Source organism: Polyodon spathula, chromosome 5, assembly GCF_017654505.1.
Source record: "Polyodon spathula isolate WHYD16114869_AA chromosome 5, ASM1765450v1, whole genome shotgun sequence".
NCBI classification, from domain to species: domain Eukaryota; kingdom Metazoa; phylum Chordata; class Actinopteri; order Acipenseriformes; family Polyodontidae; genus Polyodon; species Polyodon spathula.
In genome coordinates, this window is record NC_054538.1 from 20,857,963 (window position 1) to 20,879,599 (window position 21,637).

Consider the following 21,637-nt stretch of genomic DNA (forward strand, 5'->3'; position numbering starts at 1 on the left):
GAATCTTCATCCTTACTTTCATTGGCATAAAGATGTGTTCTATAAACATTTATGCTCTGCAGATGTGAGTGATGTGTACATATTACAATTGCTAAAGCATTTAAAAAGTAAAAAATAATAATTAAACTTGGTACTACTAGGGATAAGATGTATTTTTTAGATGTTTAAAGTATATAAAAAAAGAAAACAGTATAAAATAAATAAAAAAAAGAAAGAAATCAGAAACCAATGCGCTGAGAACTCTTGCTTATTGTTTTATTTACTTCACAACATAAGCACTGCACACCATTTCAAATGGATCTATATATTTGTACTTTTTCTATGAAATGAGAACGTGATCGTACTTGGTCACCTTGCCACAATTTAGTGCACATGCTTTACGGCTGAAGGTTCTTTACTATTTATTGGTTACTGCTCAACATTCCCAGTGCTTGTTCAAGATGCTATAGAAGGGTCAAGTAACCACCCTGAAGTGTGCTTCATGAATCTTAATTCACAGTTCATATATGAGGACCCTTTTCTTTTTACTAGTGTATCTAGATTAGGAGGAAAACAGTGCATTTTTTGGTTGATTAGAAAGTTAGTGCTACTTTCAGTCTGTCTGTCTAAAACACGGTTCAGCTTAGTCCTAGAAGCAATACAATTCCAAGTCATATTTAGCCGGTCACTGCTGTTGCGGCATCATTGGCATCAATGTTAGCGTCTCAGAACCAATAAAATAAAAATTATTGTGTGGCTGGCCCAGGTACCATACAGACAGATAATGATCTTAAAAATAAGCCCTGAATACTGCTGACCAAATCATTTCTAATGAATGTACAGCAGTATTCAGCTTTACATTTTTGGTAATAGTATAAAAACAGCACTGGATAACACTTACTATTTTTATGCCATCATAAAGCATTTTCTACAGAGAGCACAAAGTGTTTTCAGTCCTCCTGGGACATATGAATGCTAGAGCATGCAGCACGATTGTTTCTGATTCGCAGGATTTCACACACAGTAACAGGTTGCAACGACCTTTTATAAATCCTAAATTATCTGCTAACCTCCTGTCCACAGACGTGATTAATTAGCATTTAAATAAATAAAGCAACATTATTATCTATAAACAAATGTATTTGCATATTGGGGGCACTGTTAACATTATTCACATATTTATATCATTATATTACAAACCTCAAACGCCTGCTGTGAAATTTAGTCAGAGAGCTATGCAATGCATTCAGTCACTAACAATTTTTTTCTTCCTTGGTTATAAACTCTTTGTTTTTTTATTTATTTTTTTGTTGCCCAGCATTTATTTAGAAAAAGGACCCCGATATTCCAGCTGCAGCTCCTTCCATCCATCCATCTCTTTAGAAATATAAAATTGTAGAGGGAGTTGTGCAGGGCAGATTGGAACAGGTGTGTGTGTGTGTGTATGTGTGTGTGTGTGTGTGAGATGGGCAGTTACCGGTGCAAACAGACAGACCTGTATCTGCAAGATTCCTGAATCTAATTACAAGCTGTTGGTTTGGTGTAAATAAGTCTGTATGGCACTTGGTCCTCCTGTTCCGAGTTTCGTCTACCAGTTATTGGTTTGCTAGAACCTCGTTGGCTATCAGACTGTCCTCTCCAGACTGGAAGTCTTCCTCGTTGAGGCTGCCGTGCGGATTGATCAGCTCCTCGTCGTTGGAACCCTGCTCATCGTCGCCACTGCCCGCTGCAGACACCTCGTCAGAGTTGGGATCCTGCAGAACCTGGGCGATGTACATCTGCGGGGAAGAACAAGGATACAAGATGAGGACTTCTGGTTTTCAGATCAAGAAAACAGTGTATTAAATAAGCTTGCAACCATGTCTATGAAGCACACAAGCAAGTTTCGTACTAAGCACAACTGGTTTTAGCCACCACCTGAAGCAGCAGCAGACTCAGCTCCAAACAGTACGAAAGTTCTGGGCTCTGAGGCTCTGAACCCACCACCTGAAGCAGCAGCACAGACTCAGCATGTAAAACTGATTTACTGACTACATTTTTATATAGAACATATTTGTGTTTATCTATCTTGCTGAGAATGGAAGGTCAAATGTGAGCTATATATGGATTTTCTTGTGACATGTATATTACAGTAAATGCTTCTTGCTTTGAGGACAAGTTGAAATGTGAAAAATGTAATGCTAAGCAGACTTTGACAGAAACAATTGCTTCTCTTGAAGGGCAACTTAATACACTAAGATACATTTATTCAAATGAGCTTCATTAAAAACAGTTTTAGTCAAGGCAATAATACATGGTTAATCCTGGACTCAAAGAGAGACTTCTAGTGATGTTGGGTTACATTTTATAAATACTTCTCAAAATCATGAGATAAAAAAGGACTTAAAGGATTTAGCTTAAGAAAATTGTGCGACCATGAGAAAAAGAAAGAAAATAAGAGTGGTAAGGATTCTGCCAAGATACCTCTGTATCAGAAGATAGAAGATCAAGAAATAGATAAAAGAAAAGGGTGCTTTTAGTAGGTGACTTCACTCTACGTTATGAAGAAAATGATGTTTCCCGTATAGACCCGTCATGTAAGGACCTATAATGCAACAATGACAATGGAGAATTGCAAAGCATATGACATGGTTTATTTAGATTTCCAGAAAGCTTCTGACAAAGTCCCTGTGACAGGCATGACTGAGTGGCGACATCAGGCCAGAAGCAGGACCAAAAACAGATTGAAACAAAAACACACTGCTCATGAGCAAAAATCACAAAACACAAAAAACTAAACACCCAGGTCAGGCTGGGCAGATCGCTTTCACTGATCCTGTGTACGGCATACTTTGTTTCATTTTTAAGCTGCCCTCGCTCTGTTCTCTCCTCTGAACACCCACCTCTTGCAGCCAAAGCTGCAGGTCTTTTATATCATGGCTGTGGGGTTAACTGGCTATTAATTCTTTCATTACTACTCAGCCATACTCTGCACAGGTAGTTTTATTATTCATTACTGTTAGCCTGTCATTATTGAATTAGCTGGCAGTCACGCATTCACATGAGGCTTCCCATCCACACTGCCAAACAAAACCTACAGCTTCTCGCAGTCATATATTTACAAATAAATCATAATAAACACACAAACAAATACAAAACAATAAATTGCACCAAGGCGGGGGGGGGGTCACGGGATGGGACACCCATTCTAAAATAAACAAATAAATTCAAAATAAAACAGTAACGGGCCGGACAGCACCTCGCTCATCCTCCACATACAAAAACATTTTATAGCAGGGCTTTGCCATGCAGCAACATGCAGAAAACAGAAAAGTACTGATTAGAGGAAAAACCTCAAAATGGAGTGAGGTAACCAGTGGAGTACCACAGGGATCAGTATTGGGTATGCCGCTCTTCCTAATCTACATTAACGACTTAGATTCTGGTATAGTAAGCAAACTTGTTAAATTAACAAAAAATAGGAGGAGTGGCAAACACCGTTGCAGCAGCAAAAGTCATTGAAAACAATCTAGCCAGCATTCAGAACTGGGCAGAGACATGGCAAATGAAGAAAAAGTGTAAGTTACTGCACGCAGGCAATAAAAATGTGCATGGGAGATACTGAAAATGAAGAAGGAATCTATTAAAAAGATCTAGAAGTTTATGTTGGCTCAGAAATGTCTTCATCTAGGCACCGTGTGGAAGGCCAACAAAATGCTCGGATACATAGTGAAAAGTGTTGAATTCAAATCAAGGGAAGTAATGTTAAAACTGTACAATGCATTAGTAAGACCTCATCTAGAATATTGTGTTCAGTTCTGTTCACCTCGCTACAAAAATGGATATTACTGCTCTAGAAAGTGTGCAAAGAAGGGCGACCAGAATTATTCTGGGTTTAAAAGGCATGGCATATACAGACAGGCTAAAAGAATTGAATCTGTTCAGGTCTTGAACAAAAACGACTACACGGCGACCCGATTCAAGCATTCAAAATTCTAAAAGGTACTGACAATGTCGACCGGAAAAAAGAAACAAGGACCAGCAGTCACAAGTGGAGATTAGATAAAGGGGCATTCAGAACAGAAAATAGGAGGCACTTTTTTACACAGAGAATTGTGAGGGTCTGGAATCAACTCCCCAGTAATGTTGTTGAAGCCGACACCCTGGGATCCTTCAAGAAGCTGCTTGATGAGATTCTGGGAACATTAAGCTACTAACAACCAAAACGAGCAAGATGGGCTGAACAGCCTCCTCTTGTTTGTAAACTTTCTTATGTTCTTCATAAAAAGCCTGTGATTGTCATGCATTTTGAACCAACGATGTGAAGGATAAAAGATCGGCAGTACTAAAGGAGAAAATCAAATCTTACAAAGAAATTAAAAGGCATTGGGGGAACAGATTTTATCCATCAGGTTTACTGCTTGTGTTTCACAAAGGGGATGAATTGTTTAGCAGAATGTTAAACCACTGGTTAAAGGGGTGTGTATGCAATAAGAAATTGGCTTTATAGATAACAAGGACTGTTGAGGAAGATCTGCATATTATATGAAAGATGTTCTGCACTTGAATAAACTAGGGGCAAGCATGCTTGCAGGAAATATTGAAAACCACTTTGCCTGTACCTTAAACAAAAAAAATAGTATATTTTCTCCCAATTTGAAATGGCCAATTATTATTTAGGCTCAGCTCACTGCTACCACCCCTGTGCTGACTCGGGAGCAGCAAAGACGACCACACACTGTCCTCCGAAGCGTGTGCCGTCAGCTGACCGCTTCTTTACACACTGCAGATTCACCATGCAGCCGCCGAGGAGCTACAGTGTAGGAGGACAACGCAGCCGCCGAGGAGCTACAGTGTAGGAGGACAACGCAGCCGCCGAGGAGCTACAGTGTAGGAGGACAACGCAGCTCTCGGACAGCTAACTGAACTGAGGACACTCTGCTCGACCTAGACCCCCCCCCCCAAAGATGGCTCTCCTTTGAATATGCAGTGTAATGAGACTAGTTTTTCTATGGAATCTCTCTCAGATTACAGTACAAGGTCTCAATAAATTGGTAATGCAAACTTCCAGAAATTTTCAATGATTTGAGTGAAATTATCTTGGACATACACAGTTCACTGACATCAGGAGCAGTTCCCTCTGCCTTAAACATGCCTGTGGTTTAACCTGTGCTTAAGAAAGCAAATCTAGGCCTTACTGCTTTAAACAATTACAGACCTATTTCAAACCTGCCATTTCTAGCTAAAGTTCTAGAAAAAGTAGGTGCAAACCAGCAGAATTCATTTCTTGAGGGTACAAAGTGCATGAAAAGTTTGTCAGGTTTCCATTCTGCGCACAGTACAAAGACTGAGAGTAATGAATGATCTACTGTTAAAGTGCAGACTCTACTGTGTATCTATTCTTGTTCTTTTAGAGTTAAGTTCTGCATTTGATACAGTGGACCATACCGTTTTAATTGATAGTCTCAGAAGTTGGGTTGGATTGCCCGATATTATCTTAAAATGATTCATCTCTCACTAACAGACAGCAATTTGTTTCATTAGAAGACTGTCTGAATTTTCATGGGTTGCCTGTAGCATTCCCCAAGCTCTATACTGGGACCAATTCTTTTCTCTTTGTACGTGTGTTTGTACTGGATGAGAATCCGTAAACATGGTGTTCACTTTCACTGCTATGCCAATGACACACAGCTCTACATCTCTGTAAAACCTGATGATACCTTAGCAGTATCAGCCTTAGCTGAATGTTTTACCTATGCGAAGAGGTGGATGTTCCAAAATGTTTTACAGTTAAACTCTAATAAGACAGAGGTTCTGTAATTAGGTTCTAAGAAGCAACAACATCTCTAAAAAGAGATCTGGACAATTTGACCAAACACAAAAACAGAAGTGAAAAATCTAGGGGTCTTATTTGAGACTGATTTATCTTTTGAGTCGCATAGTCTCCATGTCACCAGAGTGACCATTTACCATTTGCAAAACATTGGTAAAATGAGGTGATTTCTCTCACTGTCTGATGCTGAAAAACTAAATTTATGCCTTCAAGTCTTCCCGACTTGACTATTGCAATGCTCTATTAAACTGGGCTTCTGGGTCATGCCATAGATCGCCTGCATCTTATACAGAATGCAGCTGCTAGGCTTCACTGCAGTTTATACAGAATGCAGCTGCTAGACTTCACTGCAGTTTATACAGAATGCAGCTGCTAGACTTCACTGCAGTTTATACAGAATGCAGCTGCTAGACTTCACTGCAGTTTATACAGAATGCAGCTGCTAGACTTCTCAGCAGAATGAAAAAAAGAGACCATATAACACCTGTGCTGACTTCACTTCTGACTTATAAAGCACAAAGGTATAGCACCAGATTACATAAAGGAGCTTCTAGCCACAAATATACCTTCAAGTGTACACAAAAAGAAGGGAGAGAGAGCTTTAAGGTCACTGTGCTCCCAGATTGTGGAATGCACGGCCACCTCATATCAGAAGTGCTACAGCAGTTGATGACTGTCAATTTAAAACTTTTTTGGATTAGCTTTTTTAAACTGAATTGTAAACTGTTTGTTTATCTCTATTCAAATGTATTATAGTTTGGTTTTCTTTAAACTGATTTCTAAACAGTTTGTCTTTAAATTTCTATACACATGAATTGTATTTAGATTTTCTTGTGTTTTGTCCTGTAGAGCGCTTTGTATACTTTTTTGTATGAAAGGTGCTATATAAATAAAGCATTGATTGATCACTACTATGACAGACTAGTAAAAGGTCCAATGCTACACACATCTTAAGTTAACCACTGTGTCAGCTCTGTAAATATTAAAATAAGTCATCCTACTAAATCCTGGATATCAACCTTTAAACATGAATGTACAGCAGAGTGCAGCACACAACAGCGTTTGCAGACACTATACTGCTAAATGTAATATTATTAAATACTCCCTGCCCCCACGCTAATACAGGATGTCAATGTCACCAAACTGTCTGTGTACATTAGCTCGGTCTGTTTTCATGTATGGCAGTACACTAATCCAACAAAGACCAATATACATGAAATGAGAAGTAAAAGAACAGGATTAGGTATACGCAGAACATCCCGACACTGCTGCAGTGCTGTAAGGATGTTTAAATGATAGCAACTCGACCAGGAATATCCACAATTTGCTTTGAATTAAATCATTTGTGACTAACAGAGACATGCTAAGAACTAGCAGTTCAAGACAAAACTATTTGATTAGAATTGGATTTAGTAAAATGTGGAAGGCTGGTGCTGCAGCGATATCCCTTGCTTTGTACTTCAGCTGAGCATGCAGATTTAAAAAGGAGAAGCCTAAAAAAAGTTCAGTCCAACCCCCTTCATTTTTTTAATTTCACTTCCAATTCAGATAAAGCACATTAAAAAAAAACCAAACACAAAAAAAAACACACACAACAACCCACAGTAGAAACAAAAATAAAACAAAAAACCTACCGCAGATTTAGGTGGAGACTGAGAAGACTCTGGAGGTTGTCCATTTTCAACACTGTCCACGTCTATTTCCTGTGTGTCAATCTGGGGGGGGGGGGGGGGGGGGGGGGGGGGGTGGAAGATTAATCCTCAAACATTTGTAGTGTCCCACATGTGATACAGTAGTTTCTGCGTATAGGAATACCTGCTAAGAGAACACTTCGCCTGAGGGAACACCCTTGTGGTGAAACAGATTTTTTCAAATTGTAAAATGATCCAGCTAAAGAAACAGGAACTTTTACTGTTTTGTACCGAGAGTGTCTTGAGGGACACTGATTGGTTTAATGACTCTTTCCAGAACAGCTGTCATACCACTTAATCGTTTTATACTCTGGTTTTTACAAGCGCACCTCATCGCTACAAAATGGCATGTAAACAAACGACAAAATGCACCGATGTTTCTCTTGCTACACAAAACTGGAAATTGTTTGAGCTCTTGAAGAAAATCAGACACATGTCGCACAGCAATTTGGCGTTTCCCGTTCTGTGAGTTGCGTCACCATTGTTAAATGCTGCTGCATTTTGTAACGTGTAGGGGTACTGTGTTAATTTAGTTTTACAGTTAATTTATTAACGTTACATTAACCCCAAGTAACGGCCACTATTTTTGCCTCTGCCATTGCGATACCCCGAAACACACCCGCCAGCTAATTTCATAGTGCATGGTGATTTAAGCTTTTTGACCGTGTTGTTTTGCTTTAGTTTTATTAACGTTAGTTTGTCTGCTACTTTATTATTATAGTTTATTAACATACACTTGACTATTGTTTTGCTTTTACTTATTCAGTTCATTTCATATGTTGATGCACGTACATCATGACAAGTAATACATATGTATTTATTTACTGACACATACTGTGTCAAGTGGTTAACTCCGTCTTACAGAACATTTTGGCGATAAGAACACTTCGCTTGCTTCCCGAGGGGTGTTCTCTTAGCTGGAGAGTACTGTACGTTATTCACTAACATGGAGGAGAGGAGATGACTGCTCTGTATAAATTAGTTTTTATAAATAAAAACGAAAATAAATTTTGAATTAGTAATTCTCTGGATACCAAAATTCCCCATAGAACCACAAGATATATTCATTATACATCTTTGCTTTTATATAACCAATTGGCTGCACATTTTCACCCCTGGAGTTTCGTACAAAATTATTTTCAGCTCACATTTCTTCTACTGGTGAATATATTCACTTTAAAAAAAAGAAAAAAACTAAACACAAGCGCTTTTGAATTTTACCCTAGACTTCCCATTGCAGCGTGAGTAAATACAATAAGCTTACCTTGTAGTTGTGAGCACTGAGATATTTGAAGTGTCCAAAGCAGACGTGAGAAAGGCAGATGACAATAGTGATGATCAGCACCACAAAGGTGAACATGGACGTTGAAGCCAGAAATCCTGGAGGGAATAGAATTGGTAAGATTAGGAGCTTAACATTATGGAATATTACAATACACATTTTAGTAAGGAAATCAAAACACCTTTTCATTTTAAACGGAGCAGTAGAGGCAGGAAAGTGTACGATAGATGACAGGCTGTATGCCAGATGACAGGCTGTATGCCAGATGACAACAGCACAATCGCAGAGCACTAGTGTGCAAAGCAGATACATTAAAATTCTAAAAAAAGGCCCCTTTCAGAGAAAAGGCAAATTGTTTGAGAGGAATACATTAGCACTTTTGAAGCAACAATTCATTGTGCTACTAGACCAGCCTTCCTGGCACAATGAAAAGCCAATGACAGCAAAAGTGATATTTTGCAAATTTTTTGTTTAAAAACCGGCTTCCTTCCTTTCTCTCTCTCTCTCTCTCTCTCACCTGTTCTAACAGTGGAGAAAAACAGCAGCCAGAAGAGACAGAGGATTGGTGCAGCCACCACTTGGTTAACCGCTCCAGAGTGGATTTTCTTGTCCAGCTTGGCAGGCAAGTATGCATAATACATGTTGTATCTGTCCACCAGGTGTTTCAGTAGCATATACATCAATCCTGCAAAACAAGAACCTGTGAATGATTCAAGACTCATTGCGTAGCAGCCAGAGCTACTCCAGGTTTCCCCATAAGCCTTAATTGTGACCCTTAGTTACCTGTACAGAAGGTGTGTGACGTGACTCATTAATAAGAACAACAGTAAGATCCTATGCAAAGGCAAAGTAAAGCTAAGCTGTACATGTGCAATGCTTTGCTGTGGCTTGTCTGTAATCATAACAAACCTATTTATGATTCCTAAACACAAAACCTTAAAGTTTCCAAAGATGTCACCACGTCTCCCCCACCAAATTTAATCAAATGACACCCCTGCAATCAATTTGCAGTGTGCAGAATTAGGCATTTACAGGGAAATCCAGCCTCAGGTCATCTAATGGGATTTTCTTAGGAACAGGTTTGCAAATTCTTACGCAACATTGTTTTAATTAATTTGACCAGGTGGATTTTAATGACAGAATATACCCTTTCCTGTGAGCCCCAAACCTTTAAAAAAGGAAAGGAGTATGAAGGGTTTTTCTTCTGACCTAGGTACATATATTCCTTGGGCCCTTTCTTAAATGTTACAAAAATTTTAAAACAACCAAATTAAAACAAAGCATAGGTACTGCATAGATTTTGTAGATAAAATTGTGAAAAATTGTGTCTGACAAAAAAACAACAATAACAAATATATTCCATGCAGTAAAATCGCAATTCTACCCAGAACCAAACAAGTGGCCACCAATAATCGGATAATCCACTAGAAGTGCCCCGATTGTGTCTGGGCAGTTAATCTGAGACACCCACACCTGTCTTTTTGTTGCCGAAGTGGAAATTATAGCCCTCCCAGCGGTTTCACCAGTGTGAAGCGCTGCCAACATCATGTGCTTGGTGATCACGGTCAATTCCAAGCGGATAAAGTCTGAGCAGCTGCAGCCTGGGGAGCAAAGCTCCTCCAACAACTTTGCCTGGTAATTAACCAAGTACAGCTGATAGCCACCCAACCTGACCGTCAGAGCTAATAATGCGCAGTGTGCCAGTTCCAAAACAGCCTGACCCTCTTTAGATAATAAAAAGTATTTAAAAAATAACTTTAAATTCACTATACATGTGAATACTATTCCAACTTGCAAACTACTCAGGTGCGCACACACATAGCCCTACGGAAGGCCATCCAGGTCAAAAAACGCACACGTAATACATGTATTGATTTGGACCAAATCGAAACACATAAAATAGTACATGTTCTAAATAAACGTAATGAACTACACATTCTCTAAGTAGGGACTGGTCATTTTAAGTAGTACCTACGTAGTGGCTGGTCATTTTAGTCATGCAGCGGAATTACAAGAGTAGCCAATCAGCTTCAGGATAACATCTTTTTAAAATTTCAGACATGAAATACGCTTAAAAAAAAAATCTAAAAATCAAGGAAAATTGCAAATCATGGCTTCAAGAGATTTTCTTCTATGGCATGTGGTGGATGGGCTGAGGGTGCACGAGCAGCAACCAGTTCAGGGACTTATTTTTTTGTTCAAACACCACAGTTGCATTTATTTATAACCAAAACAAAAAGACAAACAAAAATTCCTCATGGAGATCCTAAATGTACACACTTTGTTTGTTCCACTAACTAAGGTCAGGACAGGTAAGCTGTTTCCCTGACAAAACAGAACACAAAACACCAGTACTGTGATTAATTGTAGCACACATACACAGATGCTGTTTGACCGACACAGGCACAATGTCGCCAGACAGAGAAGGGCAATCACGCATCCAGTCCCTGAATGCTCTTTCAGTTCAGCTATACCTGCTCACCGTGCATATCTTGTAATCCCAACAACATGGGCTCACGGGTTCACAGTTATGAAACCATTAATCTCTGAAAATAAGACACAAGTCCCCGCATAAACGCGGAGTGGTATAATATTGAAATAGCACTGTTAATGTTATTTTCACTAAACACTAGTTTTTATTCCAACTGAGTTCTCAATCACTTAACTTGGACCCGGTAGAAGGCAGCATTTGGTACAAAAGGTGGGTCTTACCTCTAAATTATCACAACAGAATTCTAACAAGTCATTTTGCTGTTAACATTTTTCTTTTTGTGATGAATGCAACTTGACAAAGCAGCAGATTTAAAGCTTGAACTGTTAGCCCAAATCTACAGTAAAATCAACTAAAATGAGAACTTTTTTTTTGTGGGTTTTTTGGAGCATACAATGGACCATTATACATGCATCCCAGTGGCACCTCCGTAAATTAAAAAAAAGTAGATCACCGTGACATATCTGCCACTGTATGTACATATTCAAAAGCTAAAAAAAAAAAAAAGAAAGTGCTTAGGAAGTTTGTCCACAAATCAGGCAATCTTTGGATAATTACTCTCACCATGTACATGGTATTACTTGCAGGGAATAAGTAGGCGTACATACTCAGAAGGGTCTCTTGAGAGAGCGTTTGCAGCTAAAGTTTCAATAGGAAGCAGTACTTACCAAAAGGGACTATAATGGGGCAAGTGATGCTGTATGTCATGACAACGGTGAAAACACACATCATCCAGGCATAGGCAGACCCAAACTGGAACTCATACGCTTGGCGCTACAGATACAAAATAAAGAATGGAATCAGGTTATACTGATGTAAAAGGGATGCAGTTTCACTTTCTATACAAGACAATCTGGTGTTTCTTTTTCACTCAGCTTTCACTGAATGTGATCATTCTTTATTGTACCTTTAAAATAAAACAACAACAACATTCCGCCTAGAAGGCAGAGTTTAAGATCTGCTCCTACTTATTCAAAAGACAATCTATGTCCATGAATAGCTCACCTCCCTTTCCCCCAGTCTTTTATGCATTAATGGCCTTCAGATTCAACAAAAAGCTCATTGTCAAAGACACAGCTTTCACTTTCAAAACCTTTTAATAAAAAGAAACTCATGATTTATTATCTCATGCTTATTTTACCATAATCTTAAATTGTGAAATGCCATCTCAGATTAATATACACCCATTGCTTCACCGTATAATCGTAAATCTCACTTCTAAATCTTTTGTAGTCCTTTTTGTATTACTTTAGTATAAATACATGTTAATTTGGATTCATATGTTGTTTTTTTCTGACTTTGAACGAAGACACACATTTGCCCGTTTTCCCATTGGAAATAGTGATATTTTGAAATATCACTGTCCTGGTCACAAAAGCAAAGTTTGTGGGGAATAATAGCCATTTTCTATACTTTTAAGGCATAAGCAATTAGGAAATAACACACACTTACTACCCAGGAACAAAAATTGTGTTACATAGTGAATCCTTGTCAACGTACCCGAGTGCTGAATCAACGTGATGAGTCTGCAAACTTCTTAAATAGTTTTAGAGGGATGTGTGTCTATTACTCCTCTCCTCCAATTCCTTCAGGGAATGGGGTGGAAATCTACCAAAAATCTGTTACCCAGAATGACCTATATAGATTTGCACCACGATTGCAAAGATTTGCATCACCCTACAGGATGAACTAATTTTATTTACTAAAGTTGAATGAAACCGGCTGAATAATGTTACGTTAACGTATTGAACTGCGTACAGCTTTAGTTTTCCCATATACTTAGCGATAAAATATAAAATGAAATACTGTACCACTATTATGGTTTCCTGTAGACTTTTGGAGGTATAATTTTGTAGTTTATTTGATTAAATGATGTTAAATAAAATATCTAAATTATATTCATAGTTTTTTTTTTTTTTTTTTTTTTTTTCTAACCCTAAAATGATAGGTAATGCAAAATCATTTGGCCATAGCTGTAGACTTTGTGCAGTCTTGGAAATGAAGCTCTCTCTCAGATCTGCTGTCTTGCCCATCATAACTGAAAAACTGTCTGAAACGGAGATGCAGCTTTTTACTGCAGAATACATGTCAGGGATAATAAATGCACACAGCCTATTTACACTAAAGAGATTGTGAGTGGGAGTTATTGGGGAAACGCTTTGTTTTAACACTCCGCAATTCTGTATATTTTGTACCCCCACCATTATGAAGGCATGTATACGTTTTCTAAATCAAACAAGTTGCTCACAAGTTATAAAAGTCATAACACTGATAGAAACAGGCCAAATATCCAAACAAAGAATTAAAACAGGATGTGTGCTGCAAGTGTGTCTACCTAAAAACACAGGTACTGGTGTACTACTACCACCAGCCACACACTACACCTACTCTTTTTACAATGCGCCGCTCAGCTGCTGATCTGGCCAGGCATAGACGGATCATGTACAGCAGCAGTCCAGGGATTCGCAGCAGCTCCATAGCACAACCGATGAAAGCAGAGGCAATGACATAGTTCACAAAGAAAGCTCCGTTGTCAGGGAGAAAGACGCACCTACAGAGAGAACACAATGGATGATACAGTGCAAGGAAGTAGTGCTCAACTATATTGTGGGAAAAGAAAAAAGCATGTGCTGACTTTGGGGTTGACTAGTTTGGGGGCTGTTCATTTGTTTGGTTAATGATGCAGTACTTGATGGTATATCTAGACTATAACAGCCAAAAAAAAAAAAGAAGGGTTGTAAGGAAATCAACAGCTGCAAACAATTTATGAACAATAGTGCATGGAGGCAGATGTTTATTTCCAATAAACTTGTGGGGGTCAGTCATAACAATTAGACCACATGTCTCTTTCAATTTTGGGGTAAAGATTTTGACAACTAATTCCAGATGTGTTATCATAACATAAGAGGACAGTATTATTAAAATGCAGAATCACTGCACCAGTACAAGGATTTTGTTTGAGGCACCGGTGAATTTTCAGTGATTGCAGCACTTGTGTAACGTAAGAAAGTTTTGCAAATTGCCATTAAACAGAATGAGGACACTTACTCAAACCTGACTGCCGCATCTGCTAAGAATTTCTTGTCAAACAGCCAGCGGAAGAAAAGATCTAAACTGTAATTAAAAAAATAAATACATCCATCAAAGGCTTCTGCAAAACACGAACAAACAAACAAAAACAACCAAACAAACCATAGCATTTATATAGAAAAGTTATTTAAAAGATGCAATTATTAATCTCTTTATACTGCAAGTTAGCCATGAGTCATACCTGCTGAGTCCCAGAGAAGGCAATAGCAAGACCATAAATATAAGGAAGGTGTAACATTTATGCATGGTTGTTCTGTTCTCTCCCGATCTAGAGAGAATAATAAGTACAGAATTTATACAACACCTGTCAGAAGCTAACACTGCAATCCAAAAACAAAACAAAAAGACTAGAACACAGACCAATAATAAAATGAGATATTGTATATATATAAATTTTTTTTTTTTTTTTTTTTTTTTTTTTTTTTTTAATGTTTAACCAGCAAATAAAAGGGTTTCAGGGACAGAAATAAAAAATGTTAAATAAATTCTTACATTTTATTAGCATTAGCAAAATTATTACTTGTACCATAATCTTTCTGACAAAAATCAGCAGGAGAAATGGGGTCACACTATCCCTACCTTTATTACAGTATATTATAGTATATACCTTGTCCAATGTGCTTCAAAGAAGGCAGAGTAGTAAACAATAGTTGGCAGGAGAGCAGAGAATGACCACAGCAGGAGCGTGGGGAAAAACTGGGTGATAATTGGGTTCTGTGGAGGAAAGAAAAAAAATTAACACACAAGGTGAGAGACAACCAAAATAGCAGGAGGGGGCATGCACAGTATATTTCACATAGTATTTATCAGATTTGTTCAAACTGAATGCAAGCACCTTTAAAATGTGTCAGAACAGAAACTAGGATACCAAAAAATGTGGTCTTTATCCTCCTGAGACCATCTTACACTTGAGTCACATTTGGAAAGCATATTAGAAGGTTAATGTCACACACGTTTCTATAAACCGTGCTAATATGTAGAAAACACAAACTTTCATTCCAGCAGAATGAGTAATGATTACTATATAACTAGGATTTCTGATTTTCACTTTCTACTGAAACACAGATAAAACACCCCCCATGATACAAAAATAAATAAATAACAACCGGCGTATATCCAATAAACACCGGAAAAACGAAATGGTTACTAAATTCACGTCGACTTCATCCCTTTCCCAGTGCAGTTAGTTATGCAATGTCCCTCTTTCCTGACTTGTATCTACCATTGAATTGTAATGAATACTTTAAACAGACCCCAACTACTTAGTGGCAGCAAACTCCTACATTTCAGTTAGAGACTCCACAGACAGGGTGGATTGAAAACACTTGCAAGATTTCAAACAAGATTAAAATTAGATACAGGGGATTGTTCTTGCTCGTGGGATTTAAAGCTAGATTACAGTTACACAAGCAGGATTTAAAACAGTTGTGGGATTTAAAACAGAATTACAAAATGTGGCAATCATAAATGCCAAGATGCACAAAAACCCCAGAAGAATATGCCCATAACCAAAAGGAATACATATTGTGCCAGGAAAAAAACACCCAAGAATTTTGGAAAGTTACTGAAAACAATAATCTCATACCGAGCGAAAGCCACGAAAATAAATCAATGAAGGAAGGAAGGAAGGAACATTTCAGTGTACATAAAACTCAAACAGATAAAAAAAAAAAAAAAAATAATAGTAAATATGAAATTAATAAAACACAGAAAAACAGAAGCCCTATATATAAAAAACACACCCTGGCTACCTTTGTTATAGCGTTTATCCTTTAGTCCTTGGAGGGTATGTACAGCTAGCATAGGACTGTACTGTGGCATAGCAGTACAGTACATTGTATTACTTCAAGTACAGTTACTTACATTTAAATACTCAACAGGCTTGGTGACATTAAACTTGTCCATAGTGGTGATGATGATGGCAGGAGTAGTGAGGAAGAATAGTAGAAGGAAGAGGATACAATTGATGACCAAGCAGCGCAGCCACCAAGACAGCCCTCCGAGTGACAAGTTCTCCCTGTCAAGAAGGAAAGGCATTCAATCAATATTTTAAAATGCATGGTCAAATACAACAGATTATTAGGGAGGTTTAAAATGCAACATATTCTTTACTCCTGGGATATTTTTCTATTTTAACGTGTTACACAATAAAATAAATGCTGTAAAATAAAAGGCACACACACGAGTCATGGCCATGCCCCACAATTCTGAGCAATATTATGGCGTGTATTCATTCTTTTTCAAAAAGTATGAATATCCAACAAATATTTTAATTATGAGTGAATATGCGATCATGAAAATCCTGTGTTCGGCCCAGCACTAATATTAAAACTGGATAGTGTTTGTTACCAAATTTTAAACTTTAAACAAGACAGACAATGAAGGAACAGTAAATTGTGTTTATTACATTTAATGATAAATAGCTGTTTTTTTTTGTTTTTTTTTTTGTTTTTTTAATGATCATGAAATTACATGTGCTTCTTTCAAAACTGCACATCTGAGACAGTAGCGCATGGAAGTGCACAACAGGTAAGATTTATAGAATTACTGTATTCGTTTCATGAACCGCAAGCTTGATTAACATGGACGTAAACTAAAAAACAGTTCTTAACAAAACATTCCTTAGTTTTATGATGCTTCCACCAACAACTTTGGATATCAAGAGGCAATATCAGGTCTCTAAATTGGCAACAAAAAGGACAGTTTAATACATTTATAGAGGAAACCAAGGCCACTAAACTGAAGTCAAGGCCAAAGTGTAGGATGTTGTGTCATTTTGTTTAGGATTCATATATGAAGCCAATTATTGGCCACAGAAAGAAACACAGTTCAACTGAACAATAACTACTTATTTATTCCGAATTTTTTTTGGCAAGCATCAGTCTAGACAGGGCTCCAGACTAACTTTTTGCCTTGGAAGCCAATGGCTTATGCTGAAGAAAAAAAAAAAAAAAAAAAAAAAAAAAACTGGTAGCTACATCCAATTGTTGGGTGCCACTTTACAGCAAGTTGGCTGCTACCATATTCAACTTCTTAAAATACACATTAAGACACTAAAAGTGATATTAAAACAGTAACTTATGTTAAGTACTCAATTGTTTGTTGCCTCATTCTGTTGAATGGTTAATCTATGCAGCGGATGACTGCTATGAACTCAGCACTTTATATTCGAGATATTTTGCAAGTGTTGTTTATTGATATGGTGACAGCACCTCTAATTGTGTACAGTTGTAAGTTAGTACAGTCCTAAGAGCATGTACCACAGCCAGCTCTTCTGCTTTTTACTGTACATGTAAACCACGTACTGCTTCTGTAAAAAACAAGTTCAAGTTTCAGTAAGTTTGTTCTGTTATTTGAACAGTGATATGCCAGCTTTTTGCATTTCATAGTGCAATCATAAATACTGAAGTGTTGTGACTTAACTAAACAAATTACGTAATCATCTTATAGTTTGGACCGAAACACTTTCTAACACAGGCGTCTCTCGAGTTGATGTAGCTGAAGGGCACTTCAGCCATAATGGTTGATTTTTTATACATATACATACACACACACACATATATATATATATATAGATATATAGATAGAGAGATATAGAGATAGATAGATATAGATATATATATATATATATATATAGATATATAATAGAGAGAGAGAGAGAGAGAGAGAGAGAGAGAGAGGAGAGAGAGAGAGAGAGGAGAGAGAGAGAGAGGAGAGAGAGAGAGAGAGAGAGAGACACACACACACACACACACACGTACGTTTGGAGGCACAAAGCTTATTTGTTAAGACACTAGGCTGTGCGTAGTCTTCCAATATTTTTTACAGACATCTTGCTTCTCAGGTACCTCAGATTTTCCTACTACAACTAATGCACATACGGAACAAACCTTTCAATGTAAGTAGGAGTAATCGCTGGCCATCAATGCAGTATGTGGGTGTACTTTCTAATAAAACCACCACGTGTGGAAAAAAAAAATAAAAAAAATAAAAATAAAAAACACAAATGACATCTGAATGCAGCACCTTGCCAAGGACTTTAGCATAGTCCCGTGTAGTTTTGGGTGTGTCTAAATACTTAGCAACGCATAACTTCAACCTGATCTCATGTTCTTTTTTTTTTTTTTAATCAAACACATCCCCCACAGCTACATTAATCCAAAATAAATCAACAACAACAAGACTATAATTAAGAGCACAGTAGGAGACTTCTCAGATTGTAGCAACAAATTAGAATAGTATTCTCTAATGGGGTAAATGCACTGAATGCAATGCTAAAGCAGGAATAAACCACAAGCGACAACACCCAACGCAGCAGGTACTATGAGTCAGATGATAAATCTGCAGTGACTAAGGGTGAAAGAGGAAAATGACCAAGCATTTTTTTTTACATTTCTGGTATTTAGGGAACTTGGAACTCGGTAGGCTCAGAATATCTACGAGATTAAAGACAAATAATACATTTAATAAGAATTGCTGCTGCTCATCTTACCAGTACACATTCTGAGGGTCAGGGGCGTAGATGACTGTCCAGTCGTGCACATGAAGGCTTCCACTGTATGGTGAGGACTGAGGCTCTCCTCTGCATTTAAAGCCCTGACACTTACAAGCATTAAAGTCCTTCAGTATACTGGCAATACAAAATAAAAAGGACAGTTATTATACATAGGCACGGCTTGCACAGACACAGTGCAACACATCCAAAAGTTGATTAAAAAATCAGCTTAGGTACCTTTTTTTATGTTTGCAATCGGTACTCAGATACTGATTTATATTCAATCATCGCTTTGAGCACAGCTCAGAGTTTTATGTTCTATTGTAACTGGTTTACTCTTTGAATGCCCCCATTTTCAGCAGTGTCATGAAGGCAAAATAAAATGATCTGTAAAAGCTTTTAAGAATTAAGTTTCCCCAAATTGTACCTTTTCCTGGCAATGTACAGAAGCTGTTCACTGGCTTCTACCTCTCAACACAATGTTAAAACGTTTGTTGCGTATACTAGCATAGATTTCCATTTAGGATATGTTAAACTAACTTTACTTCACAAAGTGGCAATCCAGACATCTTCTACAAACATGGCCCTCGCAAGTGCCTTCCTCACCAGCTAAATACTGAGGTCTGGCTTAAACTAACGCAACCAGTGCTTTACAGCATGCCGGGACACTATAAATAGGCCTGGACCTTCATGACACAATTAGGGCTTCTAGTTTTCGGGTTTTATTTTGATCATGTGACATCCCTTTAGACATATTTTGAGCCGATTTGCTTTCTTAAAGAAAAACACTAATTCCCAAAGGAAGTTGTTTCTTTTTACCGTCATATCTTGATTGAGTAAACAAACGACGTGCATTGATCTCACCCGATTCTATTTGAACCTGCATTTCGTTCTGGCTCTAATCGCCGAATTCAGCTTATTTTTCCACTGCGTTTGTTTAAATTAGCGACGCACTACTAGAAACTATCTGGTATTCAGTTAAGGCTTAACAACTATTAAGGATTAAAAGGGAGTGAGAGAGATGGAAAATAAAAACCGAAAACTAGAAGCCCTACAAAATGCTACTTGAGATTTAAAATATTACTCCTATCTACTGCATCTGTCCCAAATTCACAATGTTATTTACAATGAAGCAGCTAGCATTTCTGTTAAACAGTCCATTAAGTAATAATGATGTATGTTAGATAAGGAGTAGCCAATTACACCCATTTAGAGCTGCAATATCCCATAATAACGTTCGATTTTTATTTATATATCTTTCTCTCCAACTCTATATCTACATGCAATTAGTATTATATATTTAGGCTCCTATCGCGGAGGAAACAAAACAGAAAACTTTTTTTTTTTTTTTTTTTTTTTTTTTTTTTTAACATTTTTTATATAATGCGAGGATCCTCAATGGACAACTTTAACGTCACCTGGCGTTACAGCCAGCATGTCAACAACAGGCAAATCTTTCTGTTTCCTGGTATCAGCTATCCCCCTGGACCAGCTTAATTAGCAGATGTTCCCTTACATTGCAGTCATTGACTCGTTCTGGAAAGTGACGAAGGCCATCCCCAGGGGCTTCTCACACACCTTCTCCTTCTCCCTTAAGTAGTCTTTTTTCAGCTTGGCCTCCAGGTTGGTATAGTAATATACAGCCTCCTCCTAAACAGACAGGGAGCCAAGGCAGGAGTTAACATGCCATAGTACATAGAGACTTGGGGATGACTAAGTGGGAAGATGACATGCCTCATTTATATTTCATGTTTTAGCATACATCAGGACAACAAAATGTATAGGGTTATTTATTCTATCCTCTTTCTCTTTAAACATCTGTTCATCATTAATCTTCCTCTACCGATAAGAAAAAAAAGTCATAGCAACTGTGAAACTAAATGGATTATAAACATTAAAAAAAATAAACAAACACATACATAAATAAATAAATTAATTAATAAATACATAATTTTGGCGATATAAAAGTTGCAGAATCTAAAAATGGTCACCGGGCTTAAGAAAGCTGCATATAGTGTAGTTTAGTTTTACTACTTAAATACTTTTTCACTTAACAAATGCTTGGATTTTAGCAATCGTTTTTCATTTTAGGCTTTTGAAATGTAACAATTGCCACACACACTTACAAACTATACCCAGAGCGAACATACTCAACCTCTCCCGCTATAAAGGTACTATGTGAAACGAGCAATGCAAAACACAGTCTTGCACTGTCACATTAAAAAAATAATAATAATCTAAAGAAATACGATCCACTGGGGGTAACAGGCAAGCCACCCAACTAAAACGCTGGAGGACCTCTGATCTAGTACACTGCAGGCAGTCAAGGCTGAGCCCCTGCCCCTGCCCCTACCTTCTCACATCCCTTGACCACACAGCAGCACAGATGTCCACACGGTTTGGGGTTGATCATGGTGTGGATGTGTTCTTTTTCCCACAAGTCAGCATAAAATTTTCTGCTACGCTCTGCCTTTTTTCTGAAAACACACACACAGATCAGCAATCTTCAGAATGGTTTTCCCAACATTTTACTATAAAAACTGTTCTAGCTATTTTTTTTTATTTTAATAGTACCATATGTTTCAATAAACACAGCTGCAACTAGAATACTGTCCCCTTCTAGGCCTAATCCATTTAGTTGTGGTTTACTTAACACTTGGTAACTGACACGTTAACCACATACAGAGGTTATCCATTACCTGCAAGGTCGACAAATGTAATCTACCCAAACAGTTAAAAACAAATAGTAAATTCACACCCGTCAAAAAATAAAAAATATGACAACATGATTATGTAT

At 37.7% G+C, this 21,637-nt stretch overlaps 1 protein-coding gene across 2 annotated transcripts in view; it reads right to left on the bottom strand.

Moving 5' to 3' along the window:
• Positions 1 to 241: 241 nt before the first annotated feature.
• tmem63ba (transmembrane protein 63Ba) overlaps positions 242 to 21,637 on the bottom strand; it is a 73,442-nt gene continuing 52,046 nt past the window's right edge. For both annotated transcript variants that reach the window (XM_041250040.1, XM_041250039.1), the window contains 13 exons: positions 21,194 to 21,317; positions 20,357 to 20,490; positions 18,838 to 18,975; positions 16,209 to 16,362; positions 14,953 to 15,059; positions 14,527 to 14,613; positions 14,304 to 14,369; positions 13,644 to 13,806; positions 11,924 to 12,029; positions 9,282 to 9,449; positions 8,747 to 8,862; positions 7,426 to 7,506; positions 242 to 1,757 (listed from right to left, as the gene is read on the bottom strand). In XM_041250040.1, coding sequence (XP_041105974.1) covers positions 1,575 to 1,757; positions 7,426 to 7,506; positions 8,747 to 8,862; positions 9,282 to 9,449; positions 11,924 to 12,029; positions 13,644 to 13,806; positions 14,304 to 14,369; positions 14,527 to 14,613; positions 14,953 to 15,059; positions 16,209 to 16,362; positions 18,838 to 18,975; positions 20,357 to 20,490; positions 21,194 to 21,317 — 1,627 coding nt within the window. In that variant the 3' untranslated portion in view covers positions 242 to 1,574. The remainder of the gene's footprint in view (positions 1,758 to 7,425; positions 7,507 to 8,746; positions 8,863 to 9,281; positions 9,450 to 11,923; positions 12,030 to 13,643; positions 13,807 to 14,303; positions 14,370 to 14,526; positions 14,614 to 14,952; positions 15,060 to 16,208; positions 16,363 to 18,837; positions 18,976 to 20,356; positions 20,491 to 21,193; positions 21,318 to 21,637) is intronic.